Here is a 14,744-nt window from a genome sequence, read left to right on the forward strand (position 1 = left end):
ACGAGCTTAAAGGCCAACCAAAAAGGAAGTGAAATGAAAAATGAAAGGAAAGTAAAGGGCGGAGTGTAGGGGAGTGGCGCAGCGCACTTTAAATTGCTCGACAGTTGATATATACCACTCGTTCGTATTATATATATTAGATACGTATACGTAATGCGCTTACTCAACACACACGCTTATTAGACGCATATCCTGCTCTCCACGGGTCCAGCGACCCAGAGCAACAGCCTCAACTGGACATTGTTGTCCACACACAAGAAGACAGAGCAGAGTTTGAGAGTTTCCAGTTGCGTAGACGGTAGAGGGAAATGCCCCAAGTAGCCCCAGTTTCATCAAGAGCTACGCCTCTGGTCTTAAGTTCTGATATATATATAAAAGACGAGACGAAGGCATTTCCAAATGTCCCCCAGCGTGCGCTCTGCTCGCTCCGCTCTTCGCTTTGAGGATGGAGACGACGACGACAAACAAGATTGCAGCAATAAAATTTCGACAAGTGAACAACAAATGATAAACGAAGCAGCAGCTTGGGATAAAAAGTAGCTGTGGAAGCAGGAGCAGCAGGAGCAGCCAGCAAACACTTGAGGACTGCCGCTGGTCCCCACACAATTCGAGGCAACAATCTAATGGGAGCCGCATCGATTACGCTCCACGGACATGGGGCATTTCCACTGCCACTGCCGCTCTCCACTTGGACCACTCTCCTTCTGGATGTTTTTTTGGCTGCCATTACATTGTATTATTTGGCTCAAATGGAAAACTCTGCTCAGTGTTTCCCTCCTTTTTTTTTGGTCATGAAAATGTCGCAAGGCCTGCGGTTTGGCGTGGCCCGCTCCTCCGCTTGATAGTTGACCAAAATTAATGACAACTGTCTGCCACAGCTGACCTGGCTGCTGCTCCTGCTCCTCCCTTTCGGTTGATGACTTATCACATGGTCCATGTCTATTTCCTGCTATAATTCAAATTGCTTTCGGCTGAGGAGCCTTTGGAGTTGTCAACAGCAGCCGCCTCATTAATCATCCCTCCTGGGAATATGCCTTTGCGTATGAGTAATGCGTTTGCACAGGTCACCTACCACTGCCCTGTCCCACACTCTCCCCAAGATGTTGCCAACTCTCTGCTCTGCCCTAAAGTTTACTTTTCTTTTTTTTGTTTGCTCAAACGAAATGCAATTTGTTGCTGCACACGATGGAGGGATAGACGGGGGAGTGGCACTTGGTCAAACTTTTTGTTGTGTGTTGCGTTGTGTTTGTGCAGTTTGTCAACTCGTTTTTAATGCGCGATGTATTGAAAAAGTTTGATTAGGGCAGCAGCTGCTGCTTGTCTGCACAAACTACTACCTGAGTGCAATTTTCAACAGGAAACTTGCTAAACAGAGAGCGGGAGAGAGTGTGGTGTATCGTTGCTGCCAGTTACTCCGCTTAGCTGTCAATATCAGAGACACAAATCCCATCCCTGGTGCGGCAGACAAACCCAAGTGGCTGGCATTAAATTTGATGTCCAGGGATCACACTAAGTTATTATATATGGATATATTATACGTCTCCCCTCCTGCCATGCCTGAGCAAATATTTGAGGACATTTCTGCCAGCTTTCTCTCTGTGTGTGTGTGTGGAGATTTTCTATCAATAAGCTGCCGTTTGGCTTTTGCATATGAGAAGGCCTGCTGGCTGCTGCTGTTCCATCGACAAATATATAAATATAAATTCCTGCCATGCAAACAAATCCTTTTCGATAGATTGCTTCTGGCTAGCCTTTTTTTCTTCCTTTTTATATATATTGTTGCGAGAGAGCATTGTGTGCCAGCGCCAGGGATTTTTGTCTACTACGACAATTGGATTTTGTGCGGCATAAGATTTAGGGGGGAGCTTTTCTCGAGGCAAGCACCAGAAACGTGTCTCCCCGTTCGAGGTGGCACTTGTCTGCTTATTGGCATTGGCATTGCCATTGGAGCATCTGAAAATGATTCCGTGATACTGGTGTATTCCTTTTGTTCCCGTCCATCAATATTGCAACTTTTTCTTTTGTGTTTCTGTTGTTGTCTGGCATTTGGCGGCGGGGCTTTGCATGCGGATTCTGAATCTGAATCTGAATCTCCAATTTGAATGCAGTCTGATGCCTCGCTCTGCTCTCTCTCTCTCAGCAGGTTTTATTTTTTCTATAGTGGAAAATCTCCTCCTTTGTTGAGGACTTCATTAATGCCAGTCCTCGTACATGCTCGTATATTTTGGTTGAAATATTTTCCCCTGCTGTTCAACTTAATATAATGGAATGCCCGCCCCGCCTGCTCTTGTGTGCCGGAAAATATATAACTACTCATCAAATTTTAGCATGCAAATATTTATATACACTCCAATATATGTATATATAAATATATTTCTGGAGCGGAATGGAATGCTTTATGGCTTATAAACATTTTTTGTTTGCCAATATGTTGGTGCAGAGCGGAGTCCTGCTGTGGCTGAGCCCATGTGCGGTGCTCTGCTTTTGTTGTAATTTCGGTTTATTGTTTTCTATATATTTTTCTGCTTGAACGCACTAAAAGCTACTCGGGCTGGCAGTCCAACCAGTCCATCCATACAGACAGCAGCCATTCCCCATCCATCCAATCCACCTTTTCTCTGGCTCCACGATGGAGAGGAGGAGCAGCATTTGTTTGCTTTATGTCTTTATTTTTGTGCTCCCTGCAAGAGGAGCCAAAGTATTACGAGTATTATTTTTTGCTCTACTCTCGAGTTGTTTTTTTTACACAGAGAGTGATGGCTGCCACCCGTCCGTGCCCCTATAGGAGTGATGGGATTTTTGGTGAGTGCTCTCTGAGCAGCTTTGCATACGAGTATACGCGTGAGTGTGTGTGTGTGCCAGCCATCTCCTGAGAGAGGCAAAACCCCAAATGTTTCAATTATTACAGAGTCTGGGACTTTCTTATGGGTACACCTACAATATACAATATACAAGAGTATATTTATATACACAGTAGAATGAAGTAAGCCATTAACTTTTCCTGTCAATCAATTGTCACTCGCAAAAAGAGGGAAGGAAGAAGGCAAAAACCTAAGAACAAAAGGCACAAGACCATGACAAGACACTTTTGGTGCCAAAGCGAAATGGAATGAAATTAACAGAAAAGAAAATGTTCTATATATAAAAGAGATTAAAGCAGAAAATGGTAGACTTAGCAATGCTCTAACTGAAGGATAAATGGGGATAGGTGGAGGGAAGTAATTTGAGAAAAATATGAGACTTTTCTGTAGATGATTTCGATGCAAAAAAATGTAATCAAAGCAAGTACTTACCTGACAGCTCAGTAAATCAAAAACTTGAAATTTTTCGTTTTTCGTGCAAATAAATTATTGAAAGACACAAGAGACACGAGCAAAAGTTATGCCATACCCTCGCGATTCAAAGTGAATCATATCCTTTATCTCTTGAGATGATGCCAGAGACCAACTAGAGTGCCGCCCCCCACTTTTGGAGTGGAACAAGTATTACCACTCAATCAGTAGCAAAAACAAGCCAGCAAAAGTCTTTGTCTTCGCCTCTACACAAGCAACAAACAGAGAGAAAAAACTCCAGCGAACTTTTGCCGTCAAGTCATTGTTGTAGCCGAAGAGCGAACTTGTTTTCGGGCAAGGGAATGGGTTTGAAGTGCGGCATGGAGGAGCCACCCGACCAGACCAGACACCAGACACCAGACCTCCACCAGAAGAGAGAGGCAAACCAAAGTGTTGTTTGGATTTCATTATACAATTATCTTGTTACCAGAAATAATGGTGTCGAGCCGGGCAACATGCCAAAAGCATTCAATGAGCTTGATGCGTCGTCCTTGCTGCTACCCTCTGACAGTCCTCTCTCCCTCCAGCCATGTGTGTGAGTGTGTGTGTGGGTGTGTGTCTGTCAGTCAGTCAACCCTCATACGTGGAATGTGTTTGTTTGCCGGAAGTTGAGCGCGTTAGGAAAAGCAGGAAGTCATTAGCCAAAAAAAAAACCAAGCAGCAGCAACAACAATGCTCTGGCGTTGGCGGTTACTGCCGGGGATCCGGGTAGGATTCGGGTATTTGGCTATTCGGGTTTCCAGCGAGTAATGCGATAAATAAATGAAAATGTTTGAGTTAAATGAATTAAGTGAACGATACGTGGAGTGGCAGGGGGCTTGGCGTTCGCTCGCTTTTCTCTCTTTTCTGGTTAGCCAAGGGGGAGGGCTTTTTGTTAGAAACACTTTCAGTGTTGGCTGTCAGTCGGCGGAGCGACAGAGAAGTGCTGAAGCAAGCGTAATTGCTGGGCACTTAATTAGCCGAACATCACTCAAAGTGTCACAGAGTCAACACAAAAAGGGTTAAGCGAAATGTCAGTCAAAAGTTTTCCATCAAATATTGCTGGTCATTGGGCAGCCATATATATCTATCATATGTGTATGTAAGAGTATGATGATTAGGATTAAAGCTCAAGGGTCAGAGAGAGAGCTCCTAGAGGTGACCCCAATACATGCTGACTCGCATGCGTCTGGCCTTCTTTTTTTAGCCGTAACTCCGCTTAATTAATTATGTGGCACTGCCCCTGCCATCGAAAAAGTCCTTCATTAAGTTGATTGCTTTGAATCGACTGGAATTTATTAGCCAGGATTGCGTTTATTGACTCTCCAGTCAAAAAGCAGCTCCCGACACACACTCAGACAGGCAGACAGACAGACAGACAGACACAGACAGAGGGGAGGCCGGGGGCTTGGCATAATTGATGAGCCGACAGTTTGTTAATTGATTTCGCTCTGTGATTAGTACTTTAGTAGCCAACATTCGATTTGATTTTATCAAGAAGCGAACTAAATATTTAATGCTGTGTGACGACTCCTCTGTGCTCGCTCTGTGGAAGTGGGTCAGACAGCAGCCAGTAGCCTGTAGCCTGTAGCCAGTGAGCCCCAAAGGTGCCAGTTGACAAATAACCAAATTAAAGTGCATCCATATGCAGTGTCTGCCACACAGCCACAAAACAGAACTGGAGAACTGGAGAACTGGATAACTGGAGGAGAACTAAAACTGAAACTAGAGCTCTGCTCTGTGCCGCACTGTGTCTGTGTGTCCGCAGGCTGGCCAAATATTTTGCCAATAAAATGAATCAGAGAAAACTGCTTGACCAAGTGACTGTCATGGCATTTGGGTGGAGAGGCTTTGGCTTTGACTTTCGAACCCCCTCCCCAAACCACAGCAATGACTGCAAAAACGAAGTCCATCTCAATCAGAGCAAAGCAATGAAGTTTGTGGCCAAGAAAAGAACAAAAAAAAGGAGTGAAAAGTGAGACCAAAACGAAGCGAACATTCAAGCGTTCAATCAGAGCCAAAGTGGATTTTAAACAGATGAAAAACTTTGACCATAAACACGCACCCAACCCCGCCCAAAAGTTGACATTTTAACTAACTTTGTAGCTTGCCACACACAGTCCACACACACCCACACCCCGCACTGTGCTATGCAGATCCGGGAGAACCTTTAGTCGTGCGAGTCTCTATGATATTTTGTCATATCTAAAACCACAAAATATGAATACTCTCGTACGAGTGCTTGGAAACTTTTTTGTGCTGTCATAAATTTCCGCAATGCAAACATTTATCAGGATGGCTGGGATTCCCCGGAACCTTAGCCTTGCTACCATACTCTCCCCCCTCACTGAAGCTCTTTATATGTTTCGGCAGTGCCAACGTTTCCAGGGACTCTTTCAGCTTCTGTTTCTGCTTCTGTTTCTGTTTTTTGTCATTTGGGTCGTCCGTTGAGTAAATGCTTTTTATTCTAACCGCAGGACCAGATGGTCTTTGGGCCAACCACCTGATCACCTACACCCCAGCATCTTTGGTGGAGCTTACACACATGTGGCATGTGGCATGCACTGAAGAAAATTAAGCTGAAAAAATAAGCAAACTCCTCTTTAAAGTCTGCCTGGAATAAATGTTTAACTTTTGCCATTTATTCAAATCTGCTGTCATAATTTAAGTGCTGACATATTGCCGCCCTGCCACGCCTACTTTCCCTCTCTCTCTTGTTTTTTTTTAAGCTCAACTTTCACTTGAGGGAAACTTTTATTCTTTTATTTATTGTTCGCCCCTCAAGTTGTGCGCCGCTTTTATTGTGTCGCTGTGAAAATTTAATGAATTTTAATGAAAACTTATGTACCGAATGCCGAGTGCCGAGTGCCGAAAGCGTGCCGTGCATGTGCCGCTCCCGTAACATCCTGCCACTGCCACTGCCACTGCCCCTGCCCCATTTGCATGACAAAACACTTGCAATTGTCGTTTAATGTCAATTTAAACTTTTCATGTGGCCATTGGAATTCATTGGAGCTTCCAGACAGAAGGCAAACGAAAACGCAGATGCTGACAGCCATTTGTTGGTAATCTTTTTTATATTTATGCGAATTTCAAGTCCTTCATTGACAGCTCCTACTGGTGCTGGTTCAGGCTTAATAGGAGATGTCAGTGCTGGTCTTAATCCAGTCCAAGTAGCTGGTCAGTCGGCTAAAGGCCACAGGACAGCCCTTTTGGCAGCCGGCGACAGCTCGGTCATTGCCACAGTCAGGGCAAGATGATCTCAAATTTCATTGTGGAAATGTTGCTTGTTTAGAGAAAGGAATTAAAGTGATCTGCCAGGCTTTTATAGTGCCACACTAAAGTTGATTTGGCTTTTCATAAATAGAGTTGCTTCGATTAGATTGGCACGTTCCACAGACAGCACCGTGCCAAAGTTCCCAGAGCCTTATCTCCGGAGATTTATGCGGATGATACGCATATTGGTTGGGGGATTGAACAAAACTTTAGGAACGTGACTGAAAAATATTGTTTTGATTGATATTTTTATTTATTTATGCGCGCAATTATTAAGCATTGACCTATTTAGCAGCTAACTTGAACAAAATGGGGAATATTGTTGAGGCATTGAAAGCCCAAACACTCTGTCTGTGGCTAACTCTCAATGAGATTCGAACTTTGCACATTAGCCTCGTGCATGTTCCTCCCAATATGTCTATGCAGATATATCCATAAATCGCTTTTTGCAACAGATAGATTGACACTCGTTAATGTAGGGCACAGATCGTCGATCTCCATTAGGATCTCAAGTATTTGGTTTGCCGTTTACCCAATGGATCATCTATTTCCATGCCAGTGGGAATTCACAGCAGTTTCATTGCTCTAACAGAATAATTAAAACAGCGAGCGAGGCTTTACGTTTCTTTGTTGGTATATTTATGCGAAATTCAAGTCATTCAATGACTTCCCCTCCAGATTTAGTAGGAGATGCCAGTGTTGCTCTTGATCCAGTCCAAGTAGCTGGTCAAGCGGGTGAAGGCAGCGGGGTAGCCCTTCTGGCAGCCGGCAGCAGCGCCGAAGGAGGTAAGACCAACCTGGACCTTGGAGGACTCGAGGACCAATGGGCCGCCGGAGTCACCGTTGCAGGTGGACACACCGCCGGGGGTGCTCACGCAGATGTTGGAGGCGGTGACAATGGAGGTGCCGTAGGTGTTAGCGCACACGGTGTTGGTGATGACCTGCATCTTGGCCCACTGCAGGTTGTTGGTAACGCCGGAGGCAGAATCGGAAATTTTGCCCCAGCCGGAGGCGATCACGGAATCACCGGCATAGGTGGAGTAGGAGTTGGCAATGGATGGGAGCCTGGCAGCCTGGATCTTGGTGCTGTACGAGGTCACGGGGATCTTGATCAGGGAGATGTCGTTGCGCAGGTTGGCGCTGTTCCAGCCGGAGTGGATGAGGATCTGGCTGTTGGTAACGGTGTGGGTAACCTCAGCAGAGGTACGAACGGTGGCACCAAGATAGACAGTCACGGACTGAACACTGCAAAGGGAAATACATTGTTTAGTCCTGGAACTCCACAGAGATCCTTAGGGGAACACTCACCCATCGGTACAGTGAGCGGCGGTGAGCACCCACTGGTTGCCGATCAAAGAGCCACCGCACCAGGCGCTGGAGAGAGCGCTCAGCTTGAGGGATAGTCCCACCTGGTAGGGGAACTGGCCGACTGAGGCGGTGCTTCCTCCGGTGATGCGACCCTCGATGCTATCCTGGACGGGCATCACACGGTCACGCTGCACCAGCTCGGGCTGAGGCAGAGCCGAAGCGGCCACAGCCAAGGCAAGAATGATCAGGAATTTCATTTTTAATTGTTGGGTGTTCAGTCAAAGGCACTCAACTGACCTTCCAAGGCAGAGTGCGGCTCTTTTATAGCACCCAAGAGTTGTACGTCCCGCGATTAGGTTGCATTTCGCATATAGAGCCTCCACCTTCGATTAGATATGGGTGGGCCACAGACATCATCGGTGCTCAGTGCCCGCTATCTGTGGAGATTTGTGCCGAAGATATCGACTGAAGATTTGGGCAGAACTTTGGGCACGCGGCCCCAAAAGTTACTCCCAAAAAGGGAATTGCTTCGTATCGAAATTCTCATCTAATCTGGCAGAGGGACTCTGCTCCAGGTGGGCTTCGCGGATCAACAGCTTGGCTGCTAATTAATTTGATTAGTTTTTTCGAAAATATATATATATATATAGAATTAGCAAGGGCTGTGCTCTCGACGTGTGACGATGACGTCTTCGCTTCGTATCAGACTTTGTGGGTCTTACAGAGGTGCCTCTGTCCATGCTCCGCCCAACTATCTTATCTTTTCGCACTCTTAGGAGGCATAGAGAGAGGCAGTCCGAGCCTAAGCTTGTGGTTTCCGTTGGTTTTCTTGTCATTTTGCTGTTTGCTTTGGGCTTTGTTAAAGGTCAAGAGCAAGAGATGGGCGGGCAGATGGGTGGATGTGTGGCAGTAGGATCGCAGCTCTACAGTTAAGCTCTAAATTCTCAAAAATAAAGCACCATTCTAGTAAATTTTGCTCTGATTTCGGTAGCTTCTTGTGACTTGTGAGCGATTTTACCATCAAAATGCTAAATTAATCAATCAGCGATTGTTGTATCTAGAGTACGGGAGAGTGCAGTGCCCCGCTCTCTCTCAGTCTGTGTGCCTCTTATTTGTTTATAATATATCAAAAGTACAGTTGTTCTTGCAAACCGCAGAAATCAACCGCAGGCCCTCATGTCGGACAATTGCCGCGTGATTTGTCGACGCGTTGCCACCAGCCGCAGAGCTGCGGTTAATGGCCCATTCAGATGGCCAATTAAAGACGATTAGCCCCCAAAAAAATATAACAAAAAGGAAGTACTCACGCGGACAATCAAAAACGAAAAGACAGGTTCAATTTCCACATTGAATTCATTGGAATTTCATTCACGGGGAATGCTTCTTTATTGTCCCTCTTTATTGTGTTCCCTGTTGGTGCTCTCTTGCCGGCCAAATTGGCTACCAAATTTCTGATGTTCATTGTTATTTATACGATACAATTTCCATGGCATTCCACCCCTCGAGTACTCGTAAAAAGTACCATTTTCACCTAACCAAAGAGAAGGTTCGCTCCACTCCTCGCTCCGCTCCACTTCGGACTCCACTTCATTGTGGCTTGGGCTGCTCAAATTGGTTTTATTGTCTGGCCACCCAACCAACCGAGCGACCGACCGACCGACCGACTATATTGTTTAGCAATTAATGGCCAACAATTAGGCGTTAATTGCATTTAGTTGGTCATTCCCGTTTGCTGTCGGATCCATGGCAAATATGCGGTTATCCTGGTGTAGACAGTCGGTGCACCCAGCTCACAGCCCCCAACGCTTCCGAAAGAGGTTATCCCAATCAGGTGGCTGACATTTTGCCACTGATAGACCAGTGGGCCGCCAGAGTCACCCCCGCAGGCGCCACGTCCGCCCCGTCCATCGGTGCACAGGTGACGCCGCGTGCTGACCAATCCGGGCAGGAAGGAGCACATGCAGCGCTCCTGGTCGAGCACCTCCGTGTCCAGATAGTGCAGCAGTCGGGTGCGCTCCACGGCAGAGTCACCCAAGCTGCCCCAGCCCGAAACGGTCACTGGCTGCCGCTCGAGGAACTTTTGTTGCATAAACTCCGCCGCCAAGGCGATGGTTTGCACTCGAGCTGAGGCTGTGGCAGGCCTGGGCAGCCTTATCAATGCCAGATCATTGTAGGCGCCAAAACCCAGGTAGCCTGGATAGATCCTGAACTCCTTGTGGGACACGAGAAACTCTTCTGCCGCAGCTCCTCTTTCAGCTAGCTGTAGAGCGCCCAGATAAATCCTGGCAGCGATGGCATCCGTCAGGCAATGGGCAGCTGTCAGCACATATTGGAGAGTGACGAGGGATCCCCCGCACTGTATGAGATCTCCGTTGCTCAGCTGCAGAACCAGACCCACTTGATAGGGGAACATGCCCGCGTCGGCCAGCTCCCCGCCAGCAATTCGAGTGCTCACTGGAGACGTCTCCTCCTTCTTCTCTGCATACTTCTCGCAGAGAATGCGATACTGCTCGTAGCCAATCTGCCAGCGACGCTCCATGATCGTCTCATCATCGGCAGTGTCGTCATCGGGTTCGATCTGATCTTTCCAGTCCTGAGTTTGCGATAGCCCTTCTCCCATTATGATCAGCAAAAGGAGCAGCGGCAGCAGGAAGAGTGCTGTAATCGACTGATGATTCTCCATCTGTTACGAGTGGCAAGTACGAGTTGGAGTACGATTCCGAGTACGAGTGAATGAATGTGGATGTTGCGTCAGTCCGTCTGAGTGGGCCCTCCACATGGAGTACAGAGATGGGTTTTTGTTCATTTCTATAGAGTTTTATAGTCGGGAGCGTTGGGCGTCTGCGTCAGCGTCAGCGTCAGTGTGTTTGGTGTTTGGCGGCGGCACGTGTCTGTGTCCCCCCAGTCTGTTAATTGAATTTTCTTGGGTTCCCATTGCAAATTATGTACGTGGCAGCGGCAGTGGCAGTGGCAGCGGCTGATGTTTGGCATTCAACTTCCTCAAGCATCCATGTAATTGCCGCACGTTTCGGCGATTATGTTGCTTAGGTTTAGGCCTTCGACAGCTTCATTCTGCTAACTGCAGCTCCCTTAATTGCTTTCGACTCATTCATTTAGACGGCTTTCAATTGCATGATATTCCATTCCATTCTGCTGGCAATGTCTGGGTCGGGGTCTCACTACCTTTTTATCAGAGCTTTGCTTATTATTTATGTGATTTATTGTTTATATACATATACATATATTTATGTGTGCTTTGGTATGTGAAATGCCCATTGATAGTGGCAGACAAAGGCCACGATATCATGCTGTCATTCAGTTCTATAGCGTTCGTAAATGAATTTTCAAGTGTTTTTCCCTTTAATATGTTATTTATTTAATTAAAGATTATTAAGTTTTACACACATGCAGGGCGATAGCTGATTCCGTGTAGTGGCTAGCGATTTCTAGTAATTTATTGAGTTATTGCGAAATATCTAAAAATATTTTGTTTTTGATTATATATTTTGCAGCTGGAGAAGGAATTGATTAGCCTAATCTAAGCACTCTGCGCAAATACGTTATCTTTAAATGATGATCTTAACCCGCTCTTATCTGCTTTTTAGCTTGGGGATTTCCTACACTTTGAGAAAAATAATGGTACAACAAAGCTGCTAAATATTTGGGTTTTAAATAAAAAAATTTCGAAATTTGAAAGATTTTACTACCATTTAAAATTAATGTTTAATTAAAAACTCGTAGTAAATATTTCCAAGATTTAATTTAAATACAATTTTGGTTCTGGTGTAGCACTTTCTGGCACTTTTGTGAACATTTTTCTATGTTTTCGCGTATTAATTTCATATCTTCCAATTGCCACTGAAACAACACTGTGCCACAATTCTTATCCAAAACTTTTTTTATGTTCCTGGAACTCTCTGTTATGTATTCGCGCGATTGCTGCAGAGGAAATGCCCGACAGCACTCCTCTGCCAAGAATTGTGTTTGACTTCCATTGAGAAGTGGCAGAACTTTTGTTTGCTCTTTGTTCAATTTTTATTAGATACCATTTGTTTGCGTGCCTCGAATGGATCCACTTCGCCCCCCTTCCCGCTGCTGGTGTCTTTCTCTGTTGTTTTTCTACTACTTGAGGCTGAAACCTTTGGAGGTTTTGGTGCGTGGAGAGGAGCTCTGTTTTTATGTTTATGCGGAAATCTGCAGAAATTGTGTCAATATCAATAAAATTAGATTAGTATCGACGACGGCAAACAGCCAACCAAAGTGTGGCAGGCAACAAATAAACCCCGCCAGAGCCCTCGCCCTCGTCCCCTCTCTGCCCTTAACCAATTTCATGTGTGTTGTTGTTGGGGTCTCTGCTTCCGTTATTGCCGCAGCTCACTTCCGGCTACGGAGTGTGTCTGTGTGTGTGTGTGAGGGTCTGTGTATGTGACAAATGGTTAAATGCCTTGAAAATGGTTGCAATTTTCCATTCATCCAGGCATCGGGGGGAAAGTTAAGCCCCCTCCCCGCAGCCAACACTTAATCTCAGTTAATTTTCTTAATGCAAAAGTTTTCTCCACTCTTCCTTCCCATTTTCCTCTGCTCCTCTTTGTTGGTAGGCTCAAAAATTGCTTTTCACTTAATTCTTTTCGGTGCTGGGCTGGGCTGCTGTTGGAATTTTATGTTTCGACCCAATTTTCATAATGCGCAAATTAGAAAAGTTTCTCCCTCTGAAAAAAGTTTTCTCCATTGGAATTTTCCTTCTGTGCCCGACAATTCGCTTTAAAGTTGAAGAAGCCCTGGGATTGGTTTCCCATTCACAACATTGCCAGTCACAGCATTTACGTGGCACATTATCACCGACAGAGCCTTTCCCTCTCTTGGTTTAACAATTGTGTCTCCATTTCTCATCCGGGGGATGTAATCTTTTATATAAACACAGCAGCAGCGCTCCAATACTTTTCATTTGATGTCCGACTAAGAAAAACATTTGCACAATTGGCAGCGCCAGAACAAGGACATAAAACGGAAGAGCACAAAAGTGACAGTCGGTGGGTTGGGTGTGGGGTGTGGGGTGACAGTAGTCGGAATCCCTGTGACTCCCCCCAGCACACACAACCGAATCACGTGACGAATGATTGAGTGCACTTCTGTGTGCGCTTTTTCACTTAAAATGTGCGATTTCAATCACTAAAAGCAAAGGTACACATCGGAAAATCGAATCAGCAATGGCTCACTGCGGCTGCCACACTGCTTGATGGAGTAGCTCCTCGAGTGGCATTCACCATTCACCACTCACCATTCCCCGGAATTCGTTCGATTCAAAGTTTTTGGCATCGCGAAGGACCATTAACCGCAAGGTGACTGCGGTTTTCGGTGGACAGGGGGGAGCAGGGCGTCAAAAAACAAAAGACATTCCGAGTGCACTCGGTGGTAGGGGCAAAGGGAAGTTGGCAATAAAATGCTGAAACAAGTTATGTGCAAAATGTCCGGGACACGTGATGGACTTTACAGAAAAACCAAAAAAAGGAAAGAGAGAGAGAGAGAGGGAGAGGGGGAAAGGGACTTTCGCTAAACATTCCGCACATCAAAACGACGCGCCACTTAACAAATCCCAAGTTGTCGTTGCGTGCCACGTGACTGGCATACGGAGAACAGCACCGAACAGAAGACCACGACACGAAGAGTGGAGACTCTCTGGGGCAGAGCACCGAAAACAATAGCTCTGCTTTGGCCTGTCGGAATGTTACTTGTTCGCTTGTTACTTTAGGGAGTATCTGGACAGGGTCTGGACGGTGCCAGGAGAGAGCCGAGCCGGCAAAACGCTTTCACGCACGCTCGCTCCGGCACAGGCGACCTGCCGCGCTTAATTTCCGCTTGTAATGGACGCACGATAAATCTTGGCAAGCGTTTCCGAATCTCCACGAGGACTTTTCTTTTCTATTCCCCTGCACGCAATCGAAATACATCTTTTGTTTGGGTTTGCTCCTGGGCAGGGCAGCTTGTTGCACTTGAGCAAAAGTATCGGGGAATTTATGGGGAATTTTATTAATTTTTTGGCAGAGAAAAATATTAAATTTCCGGTTTTCAGAGCAGTAAATGTTTTGGAATTCTTTAGGCATGCCATAAATATTAAATATTCTTTCTAAATTTGGAATTTTGAATCATATTTTTGCTAAAGTTTTTGCAATTTATTGAATTTATTCAGCAAAAACTTGGACATTTTGCTGGAAAATACTTTAAAATCAATGAAATTTGTTGGCCTAGAACTTTCTCTGTTTGTCTGCCAGCCTCCAGCCCCGCACTGTCTAGGGGCCATCATTTTAAAATTGGAAATCCTTTTAACTTGCAGCCGCAATGTGCCAATTGCCAGGGCAATTTTTATTGTCGCCCCATCGTTAGTCACAGGCTAAAAGCGTTCGGCTAACAACTATTGCCATTTACCCATGCTCCAGGAACGAGCAGCCAGTAGCCTGTAGCCAGCCCACCTGTGCGTGCCGCTTAAGCCGGCGATAAGGCGAGCACATTTGCTGTGGCAACAGAGAACCCCTTTCGACTGCTCGATCCAGCTGGATCCAGGAGCCTGGCACATCCCATCCTCGTGCCTTTGCTACGTGCCTTTCTTTGTGGCTGCGATAAATTGCTATTGGTTTGCAGTTGGGCCAAAAGGTAAAGCTGCTAATTTATTAGCCAAAAGCGACAAACAAAGCATAAATAAGCAGGGGGGTGGCAGGGGAATGGGTTCGCCGGATAGCGCAGTTCCATCAGTCTGACCTTAAACAATCGATTCCCTTCCATGCCATTTCCACTCTTTGTCGCACTTTTTGGCCATTCTGGTCTTTAATGTGTCCTGTGTGTAGTGTGTGTGTG

At 45.9% G+C, this 14,744-nt stretch overlaps 3 protein-coding genes across 4 annotated transcripts in view; 1 reads left to right on the plus strand and 2 right to left on the minus strand.

The window, feature by feature from the left end:
• The window catches only part of LOC117894579, a 92,799-nt gene that overhangs the window by 11,410 nt on the left and 66,645 nt on the right, over positions 1-14,744 (plus strand). The window lies entirely within an intron of this gene.
• The window catches only part of LOC117894568 (serine protease 1-like), a 30,167-nt gene that overhangs the window by 2,694 nt on the left and 12,729 nt on the right, over positions 1-14,744 (minus strand). The window contains exons 6-7 of one of the 2 annotated variants that reach the window (XM_034801701.1): positions 7,896-8,083; positions 7,268-7,832 (exon numbers count right to left, since the gene is read on the minus strand). In XM_034801701.1, coding sequence (XP_034657592.1) covers positions 7,268-7,832; positions 7,896-8,083 — 753 coding nt within the window. Of the gene's footprint in view, positions 1-7,221; positions 7,833-7,895; positions 8,084-14,744 lie in introns of those variants that run through there. The other variant, XM_034801702.1, reaches the window with a different exon arrangement.
• Positions 9,230-11,068, minus strand: LOC117894583 (brachyurin). Its single transcript, XM_034801727.1, has 2 exons — positions 10,611-11,068; positions 9,230-10,579 (listed from the first exon to the last, which is right to left on the minus strand). Exon 2 carries the CDS (start codon positions 10,576-10,578, stop codon positions 9,607-9,609), a length of 972 nt encoding a protein of 323 aa, XP_034657618.1. The 5' UTR covers position 10,579; positions 10,611-11,068; the 3' UTR covers positions 9,230-9,606.

This window comes from Drosophila subobscura, chromosome J (assembly GCF_008121235.1).
Source record: "Drosophila subobscura isolate 14011-0131.10 chromosome J, UCBerk_Dsub_1.0, whole genome shotgun sequence".
NCBI classification, from domain to species: Eukaryota; Metazoa; Arthropoda; class Insecta; order Diptera; family Drosophilidae; genus Drosophila; species Drosophila subobscura.